This window comes from Sinocyclocheilus anshuiensis, unplaced genomic scaffold (genome assembly GCF_001515605.1).
Source record: "Sinocyclocheilus anshuiensis isolate Anshui unplaced genomic scaffold, SAMN03320099.WGS_v1.1 scaffold392, whole genome shotgun sequence".
Taxonomy (NCBI): Eukaryota; Metazoa; Chordata; class Actinopteri; order Cypriniformes; family Cyprinidae; genus Sinocyclocheilus; species Sinocyclocheilus anshuiensis.
This window is the reverse complement of record NW_015557091.1, coordinates 436,529-454,994: the sequence shown is the minus strand read 5'-3', so window position 1 is coordinate 454,994 and position 18,466 is coordinate 436,529. Positions and strand designations below refer to the sequence as shown.

At 34.7% G+C, this 18,466-nt stretch overlaps 1 protein-coding gene across 1 annotated transcript in view; it reads right to left on the bottom strand.

The window, feature by feature from the left end:
* LOC107677113 (SH3 and multiple ankyrin repeat domains protein 1-like) overlaps positions 1 to 18,466 on the bottom strand; it is a 57,254-nt gene that overhangs the window by 36,303 nt on the left and 2,485 nt on the right. The window contains exons 2-7 of the mRNA XM_016471909.1: positions 11,388 to 11,903; positions 8,019 to 8,222; positions 6,870 to 6,941; positions 6,626 to 6,734; positions 3,504 to 3,655; positions 1,873 to 2,040 (exon numbers count right to left, since the gene is read on the bottom strand). Coding sequence (XP_016327395.1) covers positions 1,873 to 2,040; positions 3,504 to 3,655; positions 6,626 to 6,734; positions 6,870 to 6,941; positions 8,019 to 8,222; positions 11,388 to 11,855 — 1,173 coding nt within the window. The 5' untranslated portion in view covers positions 11,856 to 11,903. The remainder of the gene's footprint in view (positions 1 to 1,872; positions 2,041 to 3,503; positions 3,656 to 6,625; positions 6,735 to 6,869; positions 6,942 to 8,018; positions 8,223 to 11,387; positions 11,904 to 18,466) is intronic.

Sequence of the window (18,466 nt, the reverse complement as noted above, 5' to 3'; positions counted from 1 at the left end):
TCTCAGGGTGCTGTGGGAGTCGTACCATGGTACTGTACCATTGTGTGTGGGCAACTGGCAGGTAGGTGGTTGTGAATTGGGGAAAAGGAGCTATATTCATATACTTTTGTACACAAAAAGGCTTAGAAAATAAAAAGAAAAGAAGAGAGAATTAAAAAGAGAAAGTTCTGTTTAGCATCAGGCAACAGACAGACAGCAGAAGATGATGAGTGAAATGAGAGATGAGAGATGAGTACCTGTGAACTTCAACTTCTCCAAACACCTCTTCATGTCTGATCTATGGAGAGAGAGAGAGAGACAGACAGTGGAGGACTATGGACATGATTCAGAAGCACCTAGACGTTGTTCTCCATTTGTTGAAGACATTTATGTACTGTACTGTGATTGGGCTGTCGGATTCATGTAGTTTCAGACTCAGTCCACCTACAGTGGGTTTGCTGACGTCGGTGGTGTGGTGTAGTGGTTATATCTCAGGGCTGATATGCTGGAAGGTCTCTAGCCATGCGCTATCACTGCTGTGCCTTAAAGCAAAGCTCTAAACTGCAGGTTGCTCCAGGGGAACATGAACTGCAATAAGTGTACTGGAGAAAAACATCTGCTTAAGGTTCTGACATGATTCTGCTTCAGGATTTTACATTAGGCAATATGTACAACAATCTTGAATTCTGATCATTTAAGTTTTAGTCATTTTATTATGTGCTATTATAATTTAGCACATAAATTTAGTTTTAATTAATTTTATTTCAGCTTTAGTTTTAGTCATTTTAGTAATTAATTTATATTTATTATATTATTTAATTATAATTATATTATATTATTATTTTTTTTTTATCATTTCTAATAATTTATCACTTATCATTTTTATAATTCTTTAAATATATCTAAATAGTTTTAATGAATTTTATTTCAGCTTTAATTGTAGTAATTCCAGTACTTAAACATTTATTTCAAATTCAAGCACATGAAATCAAAATGTGTTTATAATGTACTTTAAAAACACACAGAATGCAGTGCTGTCTAATTTCAAAAATAAGTACATAAATGCATACATTTATTAAACAATTAATAATTTATTAAAATAAAAAAATGAATAAATATACTTTCAGTTAGTTGCCAAATCAACATTTCTAATTTTCTCAGATTTTCATCTGATATTCATCTTTTATTTTATTCCAGCTTAATTTCAATGATTTCTAATAGTTTTAGTAAACAATAACACCTCTATTTAATAGTTTTTCTAAACAACAACAACTATAAATCTTTTTTGTACTGCACTGTGCTGAGTTTATTGCAAGTACAGTAGAGTTTGATCAGATGCATGTCGACAACAAAATATAGCAAGAAGCATTTCTCCTCTATTTTAAACAACTGACAAGTCTAATTAACTTCATTCATGTGTAGCTGCAATTCACTGTTTGCATTTAGCATTGCAACCCATTATCAGATTCCTACCCATTAAGTAGCTTTTAATGAGGTTAAAGGTAAAGATCCCACCATCTAACATCTGATGTAAAAATATCTTCAACAGAGGATGAAAAGTGTCTAGCTGCTTACGAATACAGACACAGTAATGACCAGGATGAAACATGCATAAATATGCACAGGTGTTTAGAAACAAGAAGGCGAAGAGCACGAGAGACTGGCATGTTATTCAAGTCAAATTTTTAAAAACTCAAACAATTAAAGAAATCAAAAGTTGTCAAATGTAGCAAAACACATATTTGATCATAAATAAAATAATAAATAAAAAAATGAGAGAATGATGTGAATATAAACGAAAAAACACTGAAGCAGACACATGCATGATGCACACATATACACACAGGCTTTGACATATATATAATTCTCTTGTGTTTAAGACGGTAAACACACCTGGTGTGACTCGTCCCAGCCGTTCTCGTCTCTGATGCCCAGCCGTGCTCTGTAGTACAGCAGAGTCTCACAGCAGGACGTTTCGCCCCCTGTCAGCACCGAGTGGTACAGTGGCGTAAGTCCACAGCGGTCTCGATAATCTGGAGAAGCTCCCAAAGACAGCAGTGCCTGTAAAATGGGATGTTATGAATTATAAACAAACCCATAAAAGATGCACTAATCGATATTTTGCAGTTGTCACCATCAATTTAACCTGTAAATGAAACGTTATGGAGATAAAGTATTTAGCTGCACATGATCATGATCTCCAAAAAAAAAAAAAAAAATTATTTTAAAATAGAAAAGGCTATGCTTAGTGCATCTCAAATAAATAGTTCACCCAAAAATACAAATTTGCTAAAAATGTACTCATCCTCAGGCCATCCAAAATGAGTTTGTTTCTTCATGACAACAGATTTGGAGAAATTAAGCATTTGCTCAGCAATGGATGCTCTGCAGTGAATGGGTGCCGTGTCATGGATTGCACATACCGTCTGGAAAATCAGGGACCATAAGACATACTAACATTTCGACTCATCTTATTTGATATGCAGAGTCTCTACCTTTTCTTTTTGTTAAAGGAATTGTCACCAAAAAATGAGAATTTGCTGAAAATGTACTCACCCTCAGGTCATTCAAGATGTAGATGAGTTTGTTTCTTCATCGGAACAGATTAGGAGAAATTTAAAATTACATCACTTGCTCACCAATGGATCCTCTGCAGTCAATGGGTGCCATCAGAATGAGAGTTGAAACATCTGATAAAAACATCACAATAATCCACCACACAAGTTCCAGTCAATCAATTAACATCTTATGAAGTGAAAAGCTGCGTGTTTGTAAGAAACAAATCCATTATTAAGGCATTTTTAACTTAAAATCATCACTTCATGCCAAAATATGAGTCCATAATCCATGCTTCAACCATTGAAAAAGTCCATGTCCTGTTTTCCTCTCACATCAAAATCTACACATATTTTGGACTGTTTTGCTTGTAAACAGTGTTTGATCTTTGCATATTTCTCTCCTGATTCAGATAACTTATTCACTGGAGAAATAAATATTACGGATAGAGGACTCATATTTAATGACTTATAAAAAACCGACGACAGCTGTGGTTAAACGCGATAAAACGAGCAGACTGGACAGAGACGATCGTCAAAAATGCTCACGGTTGCAGCGCACACTTCTTATCAGAAAAGGTTCAATAAAGTATTGTCTTTTGTTGTTATGGGCGCGTCTACAGATTTCTTGCCATATGTCTATGTTTCTTGCACCTCACGACTATGTCTTGTAGCCCCTAGACCTCAGTTATCGTGAAAAAAGCCAGGGAATTTCAGTTTTGTCAATATGGGACCTTTAATGGACTGGAGTGGTGTGGATTATTGTGATGTTTTTATCAGCTGTTTGGACTCTCATTCTGATGGCACCCATTCACTGCTGAAGATCCATTGGTGAGTAATGCTACATTTCTCCAAATCTGTTCCCATGAAGAAACAAAGGCCTGAGTACGTTTTCAGCTAATTTTCTTTTTTGGGTGAAATATTCCTTTAAATGCACTCATGCTGTGAATGAACTGCATGTGTTTGTACCATGAGTGTGGATTGGTTATGAGCTCTGACTGCTTTATGGAGGGGTGTGAGTCCGTCTATGGATCTGAAATCCACATGAGCTCCGTTCAGCACCAGAACACGAATCCCTTCCACGTTCAGATTCCCCTGAACCGCCAGAGTCAGAGGAGTCTCTGAGAAACAGATGAAAAGAGATACTGACACTACAGCTACAGAAGAACAGCTGTATTTAAGAGAAACAGGCAAAACACTAAACAGTAAAATGGCACACACACTCAAAAAACTGTAGTGTAGGAACTATTTTCATTTAGAAATTGCTAGTAAATTGTTCTCTGTAGAGATGCTTTATAGCTGAATTGAACCTGTTTTCATAATTGATGAATTTTATAATTTATACTGTTATTTTCCTGTTTTTTTTTTTTTTTTTTGCTAAAGTGAAGCTGCTTTGAAACAATCTTAATTGTATAAAGTGCTATATAAATAAATGTGACCTGACCCCATACACTGTAAAAATATGTACTGTGTTAATATGAAAAAAGAAAAAAAAATTCTGGGTTGATTCCTCGCAGGTGTTTTACCCGCATTTTGAATTACGGTCTCTTGTTAAGCGTTTTCCTCCTGTAGAAAAACATAAACACTTAACATGGCTTAATCTATTAAGATACATTAAGTGCAATTAAAAGATCAAATTCGATATATAGTTATTATTTAATAAATAGTTTTATTAAATAGTAAATATTATTATAAAATTTTCTCATCCTTTTTTCTGCTGATTTTGTCTTACAGTGTAGCGTCCAGCTCACTAAATATACAGTTAATGTTCATAAAGTTAGCATTCATACCCAAATGGTTAACTATCTAAGGTTGCAACCACAAATCAGAAAGGATCCTTTCGATTACAACTGACCAATGATCTGCAGCGTTACTGTGACGGCCCTATGACATCATAGTGCCTGTGAGCGAGATTCTGAACTCCTGCTTATTCCAGAACGCCGCTGCAATTAGCAAAAGGGTCTGGCTGCAGACTTGTGCTTGCAGTCTCAGACTTGTACTCTCAGACACTTGCACTTCCGCTAGCGACGTCACTTGCAGTCTTTATTTTTTATTTTGTTCTATTTATTTATTCTTTTTGTTTGAATCTCTCAACATTTTACAACAGTAGCCAGGTGGTGAAGACAAGACAAAAGAAACTAAATTACGAAGTCACTTGCAATTGCCACTTGCACTCTCCGATACCTGCGACGTCACTTGCAATCGACACAAATCGTGCGTGTTGCCAATGGAGACAAGAAGCTGTGGTGATTAAACGATTAAAACTAATTTAGTACTATAACGTACAGGGTCCTGCAAGAAAAAGACAAGACCCGCAAATCCGTGGCCACAGAACAGCAGAATATGAACGCAATGCGCAAAGTCTCTCGCTAAGCGTTTTCCTCCTGTAGAAAAACATAAATATTATTATAAAAATAAATAGAACAAAATAAAAAATAAAAAAGACTGCAAGTGACTTCGCTAGCGGAAGTGCAAGTGTCTGAGAGTGCAAGTCTGATAATGCAAGTCTGAGAGTGCAAGTGCAAGACTGCAGCCAGACCCTTCTCGCAATTAGTGCGCTGAACGTCACATCAATTAAAAAGCATCCTTTAAATTAAACGGCACAAGAATAGACTCATAATGAACATGAGCTTTGAATCTAAGGTCAATGAAATTAGATGATTCTGACAGGGAAATGTTGGCAACACAATGACGCTCATCTGAACTGAAAATGTCAAAGGAATATTATTCATTCAATCTACATCTACTACATAATATCACTAGATTAAAAAACAGGTCTAAAATTAAAAATAAAATAAAAATGAGGATTTATATTTTATTAATGGTTTAAACATAATAAACAGATCTAACATCCAGGCCAGTGTTATTTTAGTATCACTGATATAATATTATATTATTAAATTAGATTTTATTTTTATATTTTCTGTTTTCATTTAAAAAATTTGTTAAAGTTTTAGTAATTTTGTTGTTTTTTTTTTTGTCATTTTTATTATATTTGTATCTTAAAATATGCTATATAGATATAATAATAGTAATAATAATAATAATAATAATGACAAAAACATTACTGAAGAAAACAAAATTACTAAGAATGAAAGTGAAAACTGAAAATAATTATTTATTAAAAACATTTTTCAATTTCATTTTTTTTTTGTTTTTTTTTACTTTATTTAGTTTTAGTTATTTTAGTGTTTTAACATAAATAAATGAAAATGAGAAATGTCGCTTTGGCAGCTAGCTGAAATAAAATAAGTTAAAAAAAATTTTTTTTACAAATATTTTATTTCAGTTCATGTTTATTTTATTTCGAAGGGTAACACCTTACAACAAGGTCCTATTAGGGCTTCTTGGGGCTTATTGCTTTATTATAAAACGGATAGTTCCGGTCCTTGATTCTGATTGGCTGAGCCACGTTCGAAGCTGTTGTCAATTACTCTACAAACTACTACAAAGCTTATTGCTTTATTATAATTATTATAAAACGGATAGACGCGAAGCAGAGTGCCTAAAACCCCCTTAGCTGTTATAAATTCACTGTAAACCACGGCTTCACGGGGCTTATTGCTTTTATAAAATGGTTATTCCATATATGTAGTAAGGTTTCACAAAATAAAACAGAGCAAATAAAGTGTAATGATATAAATAAAAACTGTATTCTTCCACCAAACAATGTAGTTCCTCAGAAACAGTTGTGGTTCCAACAAAGTGGTTGTCGAGCAACACACAGAAGTAAACAAAGGTGTATGTTTGTAGAGTAATTTACAACAGCTTCGAACGCGACTCAGCCAATCAGAATCAAGGACCGGAACTATCCGTTTTATAATAATGTATTAGTAATAGCTGAAATTATCCTTAACATTGTTTGTTCATGTTACCTTATGTAAACAAATGGAAACTTTTTGTAAAGTGTTTCAAGTAACAACATTTTTATAGTTTTAGTTTTAGTTTATGATAATAACCCAGTTCACGCTGATTACCAAAATAAAATGGTTGCACTTTTTCACACAGGCATATTTGCTGCAACTAAGTTTGTCTAGGCAAAAGTACTACCTGGAGACTCTCACGGGATTCAAGACCCTTCACAGTCTCACCTCCGCTCTCAGTGTCATGGTAGTTGGGGTCCAGTCCTTTCTCCAGAGCTTTACTCAACTTCTCCACAGCTCCAGCATAAACATAATCCAGAAATTTCTTCAGATTGGCCTGCAGAGGGAGACACACACAGACGCTTCACCTCCTTCCTACTGTATACAACACATCCAGCTTTCCACAAAAGACTGTTTCTACAATTATATACGATCTGTTTTGGTAGCTATACTTATTTTGTCTTGTATTTACCTTGGTGTGCAGCTTCGCTAGTTGTTTCTCATCCAGGTTTGTCTGTTTGTAGACCCGCGTCTTATATCTGAACTGTAAATTAAAGACAGCAGGAAGAGAAGAGGGAGTACAGAGAAACTGGTTAAAGCTATGTCAATTGACAAGGTCTGAAAAAAATAACACATAAATGAGAGATTTAATACAGACGATGGGACTGTTTGATTCAAACTACAAAAGAGAGAGATGCGCCATATCTGGAGATTTTAAAATTAGGCTAAAGCACTGTTCAACTTTGAAGCCACATAAAATAAATAAATAAAAATATACACAGGAAAAACAAACAAATAAAACAGTTTAACTTCTTACTAATACATCTTAGGTAAACTTATAAATATACTATGTGTAATTAAACAATTTAAAACTTAAATTAGAATAAAACTGAAATACATGATAGTTTAGTTCATTATTGCAGTTTCATAATTTTTAGTTTATACTGTCACTGTTTTAATGTTTAAACTGTGCTGAAATGCCAGTAAAAATAGTTACACATTTTAACCAAAAATACGTTTTGGTTTTTTTTACATTTTATAATTTTTCATAAAGGTATACGGTAACACTTCACAATAAGGTCCCAATATTTTATGTCAATGCATTAAATAATATTAACTAAAAATTAATTAATCTTAAAATTGGTTAATAAAAATATTTATTTTAAAAATATTTTAAAAATGTTTTATTTATTTAATAGTAACTATTCAGTATTAACAGTACAATATTAACAGTAACAGATATATAAAATATACAAATATAATGAAATATTAAGAGATACAACTTTTGATTTGATTAATTTATTAGTAAATGTTCAAATTAACATCAACTAGGATTAATAAATGCTTTAGAAGTATTTGTTATTGCTAGATCATGTTAACTAATACAGTTACTGTAATTAATGTTAGCAAATGAAACCTAATGGTAAAGTGTTACCTGCGATTCTTCTCAGCAGGTTCCTATTGTGACAACTTGCCCCTAAAGGCTCAACAAGTGTTAAACAACCTGTATTCTTTTTTTTTATAGGTCAATAATGGTGGGAATGTTCGAGCTCTTTTAGGAGCATTCTAGGTGATGTTGTCTAGTGTTTGTGAGCCTGTGATCTCATATCCTCCACAGCACCTCCAGGTAGGGCACTCCCTTCTCCAGGGACTGGCCGAACTCTCGAAGCAAGCGCTCCTCCTCCAGGAACTTGGCATCTCGTCCGTCTCCAGCTGGCTGGAAGAGGCCGTAATTGTAAACGTCCCACAACGACTCGCTGAGAGAACAAATAATCTGCTGCTTCGCACTCCAAACACTTGAATCGGGATCAAACCGCAAACACTTCTACAGACGGCGAGAGAGAAAACAGGTTCATGAGAACAACAGATTGAACTGGATTTAAAGTTCAAAACAACTTTCTGCTTTATTGACGGCATCTGTGAAGTGCTGTCGCTCAACACAGAGCATCATTTTGACTCATAACTCATACTAAAATTGTGTTTACAGTAATGTTTTTACAGTGTAAATACACTCTAATTTTCATTCATTTGAAGTAAAACAACAATTAAAAAACAAAATCTGTAAAATTAAATATTTAAATTATAAAATATTTAAATATTTAGTACAAAAACAAATTTATTATTTATTATTTTTACAAAAAAATTAATAAATAAAAATGACAAAAACAACAAAATTAATAAAACTAGCTAAAATTCAAGTGAAAACAGAAAATTTACTGTAATATAAGAAAATACAATATTCAAAATATTAACAAAAACTATAATAAAATATAATTGATAATAAAAAATAAATATTAATTATTATTTATATTATTATATTATTAATATTAATGATTATTAAATATTATAATAATTCATATTAAAATGACACTGAAACCCATTACTGTAAACATATTTGCAATATGCTACATGTTCTGTGATGAAAAACATGCATTACAATATAAATATTAAATATGATAATATTTCATATTATATTAAAATGACGCTGAAACCCATTTTTGTAAATATATTTGCAATATGTTGCAACCATTTTCTGTGGCGAACAACAACATGTCAAAGATTCTATTGATAATTAATGACACCTGTTGAATATTTCTGTGTTGTCTGCTTTGGAACGTAATCAATCACTTTTACAAGCTCTTTCAACAGCTTTAAAACAGTCATCTGACATACTGTAAACCATAAACCACCCTGCATATTAAAATCCAACACCAAACTTCAGTAATATGTAGCTTTATCTGGGGATTGTTAATGTGCCGCGATGGAGTGTGCTAAAGTGAGCTGCTAACTGAGTCAGGAGTTGAGATGAGTTTAGATGAGAGCGATTTTGACATTAAATCAGGTCAGAGCTCCCACACAACTCGAGCTCAGTGTGTGTGTTTATTTAAAATTTACCCAGAATAGCGTCACACACACAATAATAAACAAACGCAGTAAATATTCTTTCATTACGGATTCCCATGTTCCCCTTTTCTCCCCCAGAATTAATTTATTTTTTAATTTTCTTCTAATGTCTCGATCCCTCCCACAGTAACCTTGGGAGACACAACAGATCCAGAGTATATTAAAGTGTGTGTGTTTCTTTGAAGCTTCCATTAGAAACATTTACTGTTGTACAGTGATGAAGAGATATATAATATTTTTGTTATACTATGGGATATCTACAAAAGTAAAAGAACCAAAACCCCAGAAGACATTGAGGAAATAAATATAACAAACAATAGGGTAAAAATGACAAACTATTTCCATGTCTTCAACCTTTTTTAAGTACAGAAATCACACTTTTCTCCTCTCACAGACACACACACAGTACAGACACACTCTCGCGCACACACGCAGAGCCGCGAACAGAATCTTGTTGTCAGAGCTCCAGCTGCCCCGTGAATTGATCAATAAAATAGTTTCGCAGCTCAGAGACGCACAGACGCACGTATTCACACGCACTTAATCTCTCTCTCTTTCACTCTCTCTCTCTAATAACAGCGTTAGACTGCATTAATAACTGCGTTAGCATGCATATCAATGGTTCAAGCCTCAGTTATTAGCTCTAAAATGATGTTTTGGAATTTGCAACGGAAGTTTTGGGATGCGGTGCGTAAAAAATTAGCTAGTTCAACACACACGAGATTTCAGGACATGTCAAATGTCTTGAAACAAATCATCTGAACAATTGATGTCTGATTGTGTTTCAAGGCCGTTAAAATTATTAGAGAAATAATGCACTCCCGAAGTGGTTATGTGGCCACGTCGCCGTGCCTATTAATGCAATGGTCTTTCTCAGTTCTCAAACAAATTAAGAACTACATTCAACGCAAGCGCTTATTGCAATAGAAAACACTGTAACGGTTTCCACTGATTAAGAAATATTTTTGTTTGCTTGGGTGGTAATATTAGGCCTATTATATTAATTGGGAAGGGGGCCCCAAAAATGTGTATTCACAAAAAGAGGTAAATCCGGCCCTGTGTGTGTGTTAGGACACATGAACATCAGACCTTAATAAAGAAAAGGAAACAGCAGCATTAGAATTCATAGAGATATCTGACTTTTGATTACAGATTTTGGTGTTTTGGCAAATGTGAGCACAGTCTGATTCTTTATGCACCAAGAGCTTGTAACACTCCAAAGAGAAAGGAAAAATTGAAATCGCATCATATGACCCCTTTAAGATCTCTTCTGAAACTCTAAAGGAGACATGTGAGAGGGACGTGACATTTCTGGACAACGTGCAATAGGCAGTTAGCGAATCACAACACACTGGGCCAGCTAACCAATCTGAGCCCGGTTGCGTATTTCTGAGGGAGGGGCTTCACAGAACCAGGAACTCGACAGACCATTTTTAGGAGAACGGAAACAGCATTCTAGAATAAAGGTAAAATATGTGAAAATAATGCGTTTATGAACACGTTACACTGCACCCACACAGTCAAGCCTTTGCAAAAAGCTGATCAACCACCCCTTTAATTATAAATAATAATAATATAATCAAATATTAAATTATTATTTGATTTCTATTTATTTGACAATTATTATTTAAAAAAATGCTACAAATATAAAAATGAAATACAAATTATGTACATTTATAATAATCATTTTATTTCTATTTATTTGAATAAACAATAAAAAGTAAAAAAATTACACTGCAAATATACAAACAAAAATATTAATTATGAATAATAATAATAATAATAATAATAAAATATATATTTTAAATAATTATTTTATTTTTATTTATTTGACAATTATTTAAAAAATCATAAAAATAAAGTAAAAATTATGAATATTTATAATAATTATGCCATTATGGCATATTATTGTTATTGATAGATTTAAAATTAATATTGGTAAACGCAAATATCTGTACCATATCTGTGGACGCAAAATTAAGTTTTAGTAATTATGTAAGTTATCGAGTAGAGAATTTGAGAAAATGATAATCGGCCAATCTCTAGTACAGATTGTGAGTATGTGTGTGAACAGAAATGGGCAGACCGTTTGTTTGATGTCAGGTATGCCGATGCGGAACACAATCACGGCGAGGTGCGAGTCTTCCACAGGTGTGACCGTAGTCATGCTCCGCTCCATGAGACGCCGCCGGGCCTGCTGACTGGTCAAGACCGGGTGATACAGCGGCTGATTGGTTGTCTGATGATAAAGAGTCGGCTGACTGGGCAAATGTGGGATTCCTCTTTGGGCGGAGTTAACGGCCCTGGGCTGTCTCTCTCCTCTCTGCCATCCAATCACAACGGCCGCCGGTTTGGATCCGTCCGTCTTGCGTCCGGTCCGGTTCTGATGTTCCTTGTCTCCCATATTGATCATCCCATTTTGTTTTAATCTCTTCAATCGCTCCTCCTCATCCTCCTCATCCTCGCCCTCTTTGTCTTCGGCGCTGCCAAAAAAACGCTTGGTGTTTCCCAGCATCCTTTGCTGCACCGTGTCAGCAAGCAGTGTTGATGTCATGCCACTGAGTCATGCTGCTTATTGGTGTCCACCTTAATGTGAGACAGACTGAAGAAAAGAATGAGAGAATAATCATTAGAGGAGTAAAGCATTTCATTTTACTGATGTTAAAATAAATTCCAGATCTATAAACAATCAGTATAAAGCACATTTATAGAAACCAGAAAATCTAACCATTTAAACACCCTAGCAACACTCTAACAACAACTCAAAACACCCCAGAAACACAATAACCATTCAAACACCATAGCAACACACTAACAACAACTTAGAACACCCTAGCAACACATTAACTACTCAAACACCTTAGCAAAACTAACAACCACTCAGAACACCCTAGCAACACACTAACAACCACTCAGTACACCCTAGAAACACACTAACCAATCAGAACACCCTAGCAACACACTAACAACAACTCAGTACACCCTAGAAACACACTAACCACTCAAACACCATAGCAACATACTAACAACCACTAAAACTCCCTAGCAGCACATTAACAACCACCCAGAACACCGTAGCAACACACTAACAACCACTCAGAACACCCTAACAACCACACTGAAACACCCTGGCACTGCACTAACCATTCAAACATCCTAGCAACACACTAACAACAACTCAAAACACCCCAGAAACACACTAACAACCACTCAGAAAACACTAGCAATGCACTACCCACTAAAACACCCTAGCAACATACTAACAACCACCCAGAACACCCTAGTAACACACTAGCAACCACTCAGAACACTTTGGTAAATGCATAGCAACACCCTGGTAACAACACTGCAAATATATTTAATAAATAACAGCACATTTTAGTCACAAATGGCTTCAGAAACCTTTCATTTAATAAAGATCTGCAAGCTAAGACATTTTGTGGGACTTTTTCCACAATTTATTTCTAAAAATAACAAACTCCTGCCATTTCTCCAGGGCACACAGGCTGGATTCAATTTGCAGAAGACAGAGTTGAATTTGGGCTAAATTACAGTGCGATTTAGTCGTTCTCTGTGTATCTCTATGTGCTGGTGACGTCCATGTGCATCTCCAAGATGATCTTACTGTTCTTAATTTGCTACTGTTAACCTTCACCAACCATTTATGAGCCTGAAAAGACATAACGCATAACACGACGACTGTAAGTTGATGAGCTGATTTATCCGTGTTTTAATATTCCTCTTGTCATAGAGGTTTTTAGATGGATGTAGAGGCTTTTTAGGTCGGGTAGAATCCACTGTGAATCCACTATGGCTGTAGTCGCTGTGTTTTCCACCAACTGGCAACCTGGGGTGTTGAAATACTATAATGGGTAAATTGGCAGTGGGCTGAGTCACACAGACCAAAACAAAAACAGACATTCTGACACGGAATGCAAACTTCAAAGTACAATAACTGGCTGTAGCATTGTTTTTCAGAAACACATATATGACCTTAGCATGTTTCCTAAATATCTGCAAACATATTATGGTATTTTTATGCTTTAGTACAGTCAAATAAATTACAGCACCTTTAAATCCTGTTCACTAAAATTCACTGACCAGTAAGCAAAAACAGTCCTAGATACTTTAATGAAATAATGTCCATTACATATTTCAATCTGTCTTTATTTCATAATGAGAGTTGCAATTGCTCCAACCTCACAGCCATTATAAAATCGTGTATGTGGCGTCACGCATATTAACTTTAACCCACAACCCACTGATAAAACAGATATTTTTTAATCTTAAATTTGAATTCAAACACACCAAAACTTTAGACAGCATAATAAAAATACTGGATATTTGAGAACATTTCTTAACACTGAGCATGTGTGATTGAAGAGCTTTAGTGTTTTGTGAAAAGTGCTATACAAATAAATCAACCTGACTTACAGATTGCATCGGTTGCATTGAGCGTGTGATTTGGGTCACTGACCTGTAGCATTGTGAAGCATCAGCCGCTGTATTTCTGCTGATTATATTGTTGTATAATTGCACACAAGAGGGACACTGACTCACTGGATTTATTTATATCATCTTTCAGTCAGTATGTTTATGTCTCCCCTTTATTTTACACACTTCTTCTTTATTCACAAATGCCTTAAAAAGCATAACTGCACATGCACCAGATATCTCCACCTCTCCCTCGACGCCTGATATCTGTACAGTAAATACTGTAAAGAGACACTGACATCAGTGATGTCCACATTTAGAAACGGTCCCGTAAACCTCCAGAGATCTCCGTCACCTCATTACTGATGGCTCGTGGTGACAGATTCACCCCTTCACAGCTTTAGGTGGTTATTTACGTTAAAAATCAAAACCTCTTTTGTGGTTCATCAAGTGCACATTCACCCAATGCAAATACTGAAATAGTTACAATTATTGTTGGAATACTATTTTTATTTCTACATTCCTATGTCTTAATTATTTTTAATAATTTAGTTTTGGATCTTTGGATAACATATTATCCAAATAAGTTTAACATTATCTAAAAAACAAATCTAAAATTATTATTATTAAAATTAGTTTATATTAAATAAATCTAAAATTATCCAAATAATTGTATCTAAATAATAAGGTAGATTTTGGATAATACAAAGATTTTTGGATTTTTATATTATGGAATTTATTTATCATTATATGTCTCTGTATTAAAATTCAGCTTGAAGATGATAAAAACAGCACATGCTTCATTCTTTGAAATGCCAGAAAATGCATGAATTCTTAGTTCTCATAGGAGAAGGTAAATGTTTTAGTGTGTGATTTATCTGAAATAGATTACCTCAAGGATAGACTGGTGTTAAAAGAAAACGTAAATTATGCTGTAGTAATTTCTGTGAACAGTTATACAGAAAACACCACAAAATAAGTGATAAATTAAGTCTATTTCACTGATATAGCCAAGCAAAAAGCACAGATCTGTACATGGAGATCAGGTTTACCTGCTTTAAACAAAACTCTGAATATCTTTCCAAGATCTGATGCCACTAACCTGTGTTCCTGATACAGGGCTGGAGTTAGTCGGGGTCAGGCACTAAAAACACAGTGATTTCTCACTGGTTAAGCTAGTCAGTAGCCTAGTGGAAACACAAACACACCACGTTGATATTTCATATTTTAAATATCAGTCAGTAATTAAATGTCAGTAATTTCATTCATATGTGTGTGTCTGTGTGTGTGTGTGTGTGTGTGTGTGAACTATGAAGTTGCAGATGTGGGTAATGCTCTCAATTACAAGAAATAATTGAGTTAAAAAAATTTAATTTAAATTAATTGTGACTATTTTTCACAAATCCAATTTCATATCTCACAATTTTTTCACTTTTTACAATCTTTCATAAAGGAAGAATTTTAACCAGAAAGAAACAAAATATTGACTAAATCTGTTAAAAAACACAACCTAACAAAATGCTACCACAGCATCCAAAACTGGACATTGCAGAAGTGTTTGCCTTTAATGTACGAATCTAGCCATGGTTTGTTATATTGGACTATTTTGCACTTTGTATGACATTTGTTGAAAATCTTCCAACCATATATGACATGTAAGAAGACACGTCAACCACATGCATGAATCCCCTCATATTCAGCAGCTAATAAAACCGGACCAATGAGAAAGCAGAGAAGTGTTTCTCCCTCGCCTGATTAGCTCTCCGCTGTATAATTGGCAGTTGACTGGGGCAGGTGGGGAAAAATAGAGCACTGGCCTCATTTCGCTCTCTAGAGACGATTCAGAGAGAGTAACGCAGGCGCCACACAGAAACCGGCAGCCCAAGGACAAAGCGGGAAGAGCGGTGATATGAGACCAGGCCACAAAAACAGCAAAGAGACCGCAGAAACCGGACTTTGAGGACACTGGACACAAGACGAGACCTGTCAAACAATACTATACCATAGAGGAATGCATGCGAGTTAGTCAGTAGTGCAATAGAACCATTATTGGGTGACAGAAATAACTAAATACATCTCTTTTTCCACGTGCGTTTTGTCCAAGCGTCCATTCAGCTTGCTGGCTCCCTTTTTTGTGAGAAGAAACCCTTTTACACACACATCCTGTCGTATTGTACTTCATTCCCATTTGAATATATTTTAAAAAGTAATTTATTCCTGTGATGCAAAGCTGAATTTTCAGCATCATTACTCCAGTCTTTAGTGTCACATGATCCTTCAGAAAACATTTCTGATTATTATCAGTTGAAAACAGCTGTGCTTCTTCATATTTCTGTGAAAACTGATACATTTTATTTTTCAGAATTCTGTGATGAATAGAAAATTCAAAAGAACAGAATTTATTTGAAATAGAAATCTGTTGTAACATTATAAATGTCTTTAATGCCAATTAATGCATTTTTTATTAATAAAAGTATTTATTTTATTTTAAAAAGAATCTTACTCACCCCAAACTTTTGCTTCACAATGCTAGGGTGCGATGTGGATGCTAAGGTGTTTTGATTGGTTACTAAATTGGATGGTAGTAAACTCTCTAGATTTGACTAAAGTCCCTTCTTCAATTAAGTCTGTGGAACTTCTTCGTTAGTTTAATCGTAATTCTGATCACTTCACATTCGGGAACAGCCTCTTACAGAGCTACGTGACCAACCATCATTTTACGTCCAGTAATTCAGTGTGAAACACCTCCTGCTGCTGTTACAAAAGCCACACAGACTTTGTCAAAACAATCCAGATGCGAGGATGCATTTAAAAAAAATACAGGTGCATGTGAGTATTTATCAACATGAAGAGAAAAGGCACTAAGGACACCGGTGACCAGTGTTGCTAAAATTATCACACCATGTTGTCCTACAAAAACCACACTAGTGCATGTGAAGCTGATAGATCTCCTGCAGTGAACAAATGGAGGAAACTCAGCTGATCATAAATAAACTGAAGTGTGGGGAATCAAAACCGAACCATTTCCTTGAATACTAATGCATAACCAACATGTTCTGTATGTTTGAGGGCTTTTCATAGATTGCTTAACGCTAAACTGGTAAGATAACTCAGAGTGACGTTAATACAGGAAATCACACATGAACAGCCCAAATAATGAGGAGAAGCTTTAGAGAAGGAACCCGAACGAGGAGGAAACCCACAGCCGTGACCTCATTGAACAACATACTGGAGGTCAGTGCTCTAGAAGAGAGGAGTAGGAGAGAAAACTGGGACGAGGAGAGACAGAACGCAAATGATGCTGGGAAAGAGCTCAGGACACGAGAATGAGTGTAAGTGCTGGAGGAAAAAAAAACACAAGACCAAGAGAATCTCCACAAAAACACAACAATCAGTACGTCCACAACTCTTAAACGTCACAAACACACATGCTGCTCTCAGAGAGATAGCGAGAGAGAAAGATATAAGAGAAAAACAGAACGATAGAAAGACAGATAGAATGACAGACAGACAGAGAACAAAAGACAAAAAAATGGATGGATGGATGGATAGCTGATGATGAAATGATAGACAGAATGAACGAACAAACGAACGAAAGATGGATGGATGGATGGATATACAGAACGACAGACAGACAGAATGATAGACAAAACGATAGATAGATAGATAGACAGAAAGACAGACAGACAGACAGATAGATAGATAGATATAATGCTGATGATGAAATGATAGACAGAACGAACGAACGAGCAAACAATAGATAGATAGAATGACAGACAGACAGAATGATAGACAAAACAATAGATAGAATGAACGACAGACAGACAGACAGACAGATAGATAGATAGATAGATAGATAGATAGATAGATAGATAGATAGATAGATAGATAGATAGATAGATAGATAGATAGATAGATAGATAGATAGATAGATAGATAGATAGATAGATAGATAGATAGATAGATAGATAGATAGATAGATAGATAGATAGATAGATAGATAGATAGATAGATAGATAGATAGATAGATAGATAGATAGATAGATAGATAGATAGATAGATAGATAGATAGATAGATAGATAGATAGATAGATAGATAGATAGATAGATAGATAGATAGATAGATAGATAGATAGATAGATAGATAGATAGATAGATAGATAGATAGATAGATAGATAGATAGATAGATAGATAGATAGATAGATAGATAGATAGATAGATAGATAGATAGATAGATAGATAGATAGATAGATAGATAGATAGATAGATAGATAGATAGATAGATAGATAGATAGATAGATAGATAGATAGATAGATAGATAGATAGATAGATAGATAGATAGATAGATAGATAGATAGATAGATAGATAGATAGATAGATAGATAGATAGATAGATAGATAGATAGATAGATAGATAGATAGATAGATAGATAGATGATAGACAGACAGACAGACAGACAGACAGACAGACCGACAGATAGATAGATAGATAGATAGATAGATATAGATAGAATGCTGATGATGAAATGATAGAACGAACGAACAAACGATAGATAGATAGACAGATAGACAGACAGACAGACAGATAGATAGATAGATAGATATAGATAGAATGCTGATGATGAAATGATAGACAGAACAAACGAACGAACGAACAAACGATAGATAGATAGATAGATAGATAGATAGATAGATAGATAGATAGATAGACAGACAGATAGATAAATAG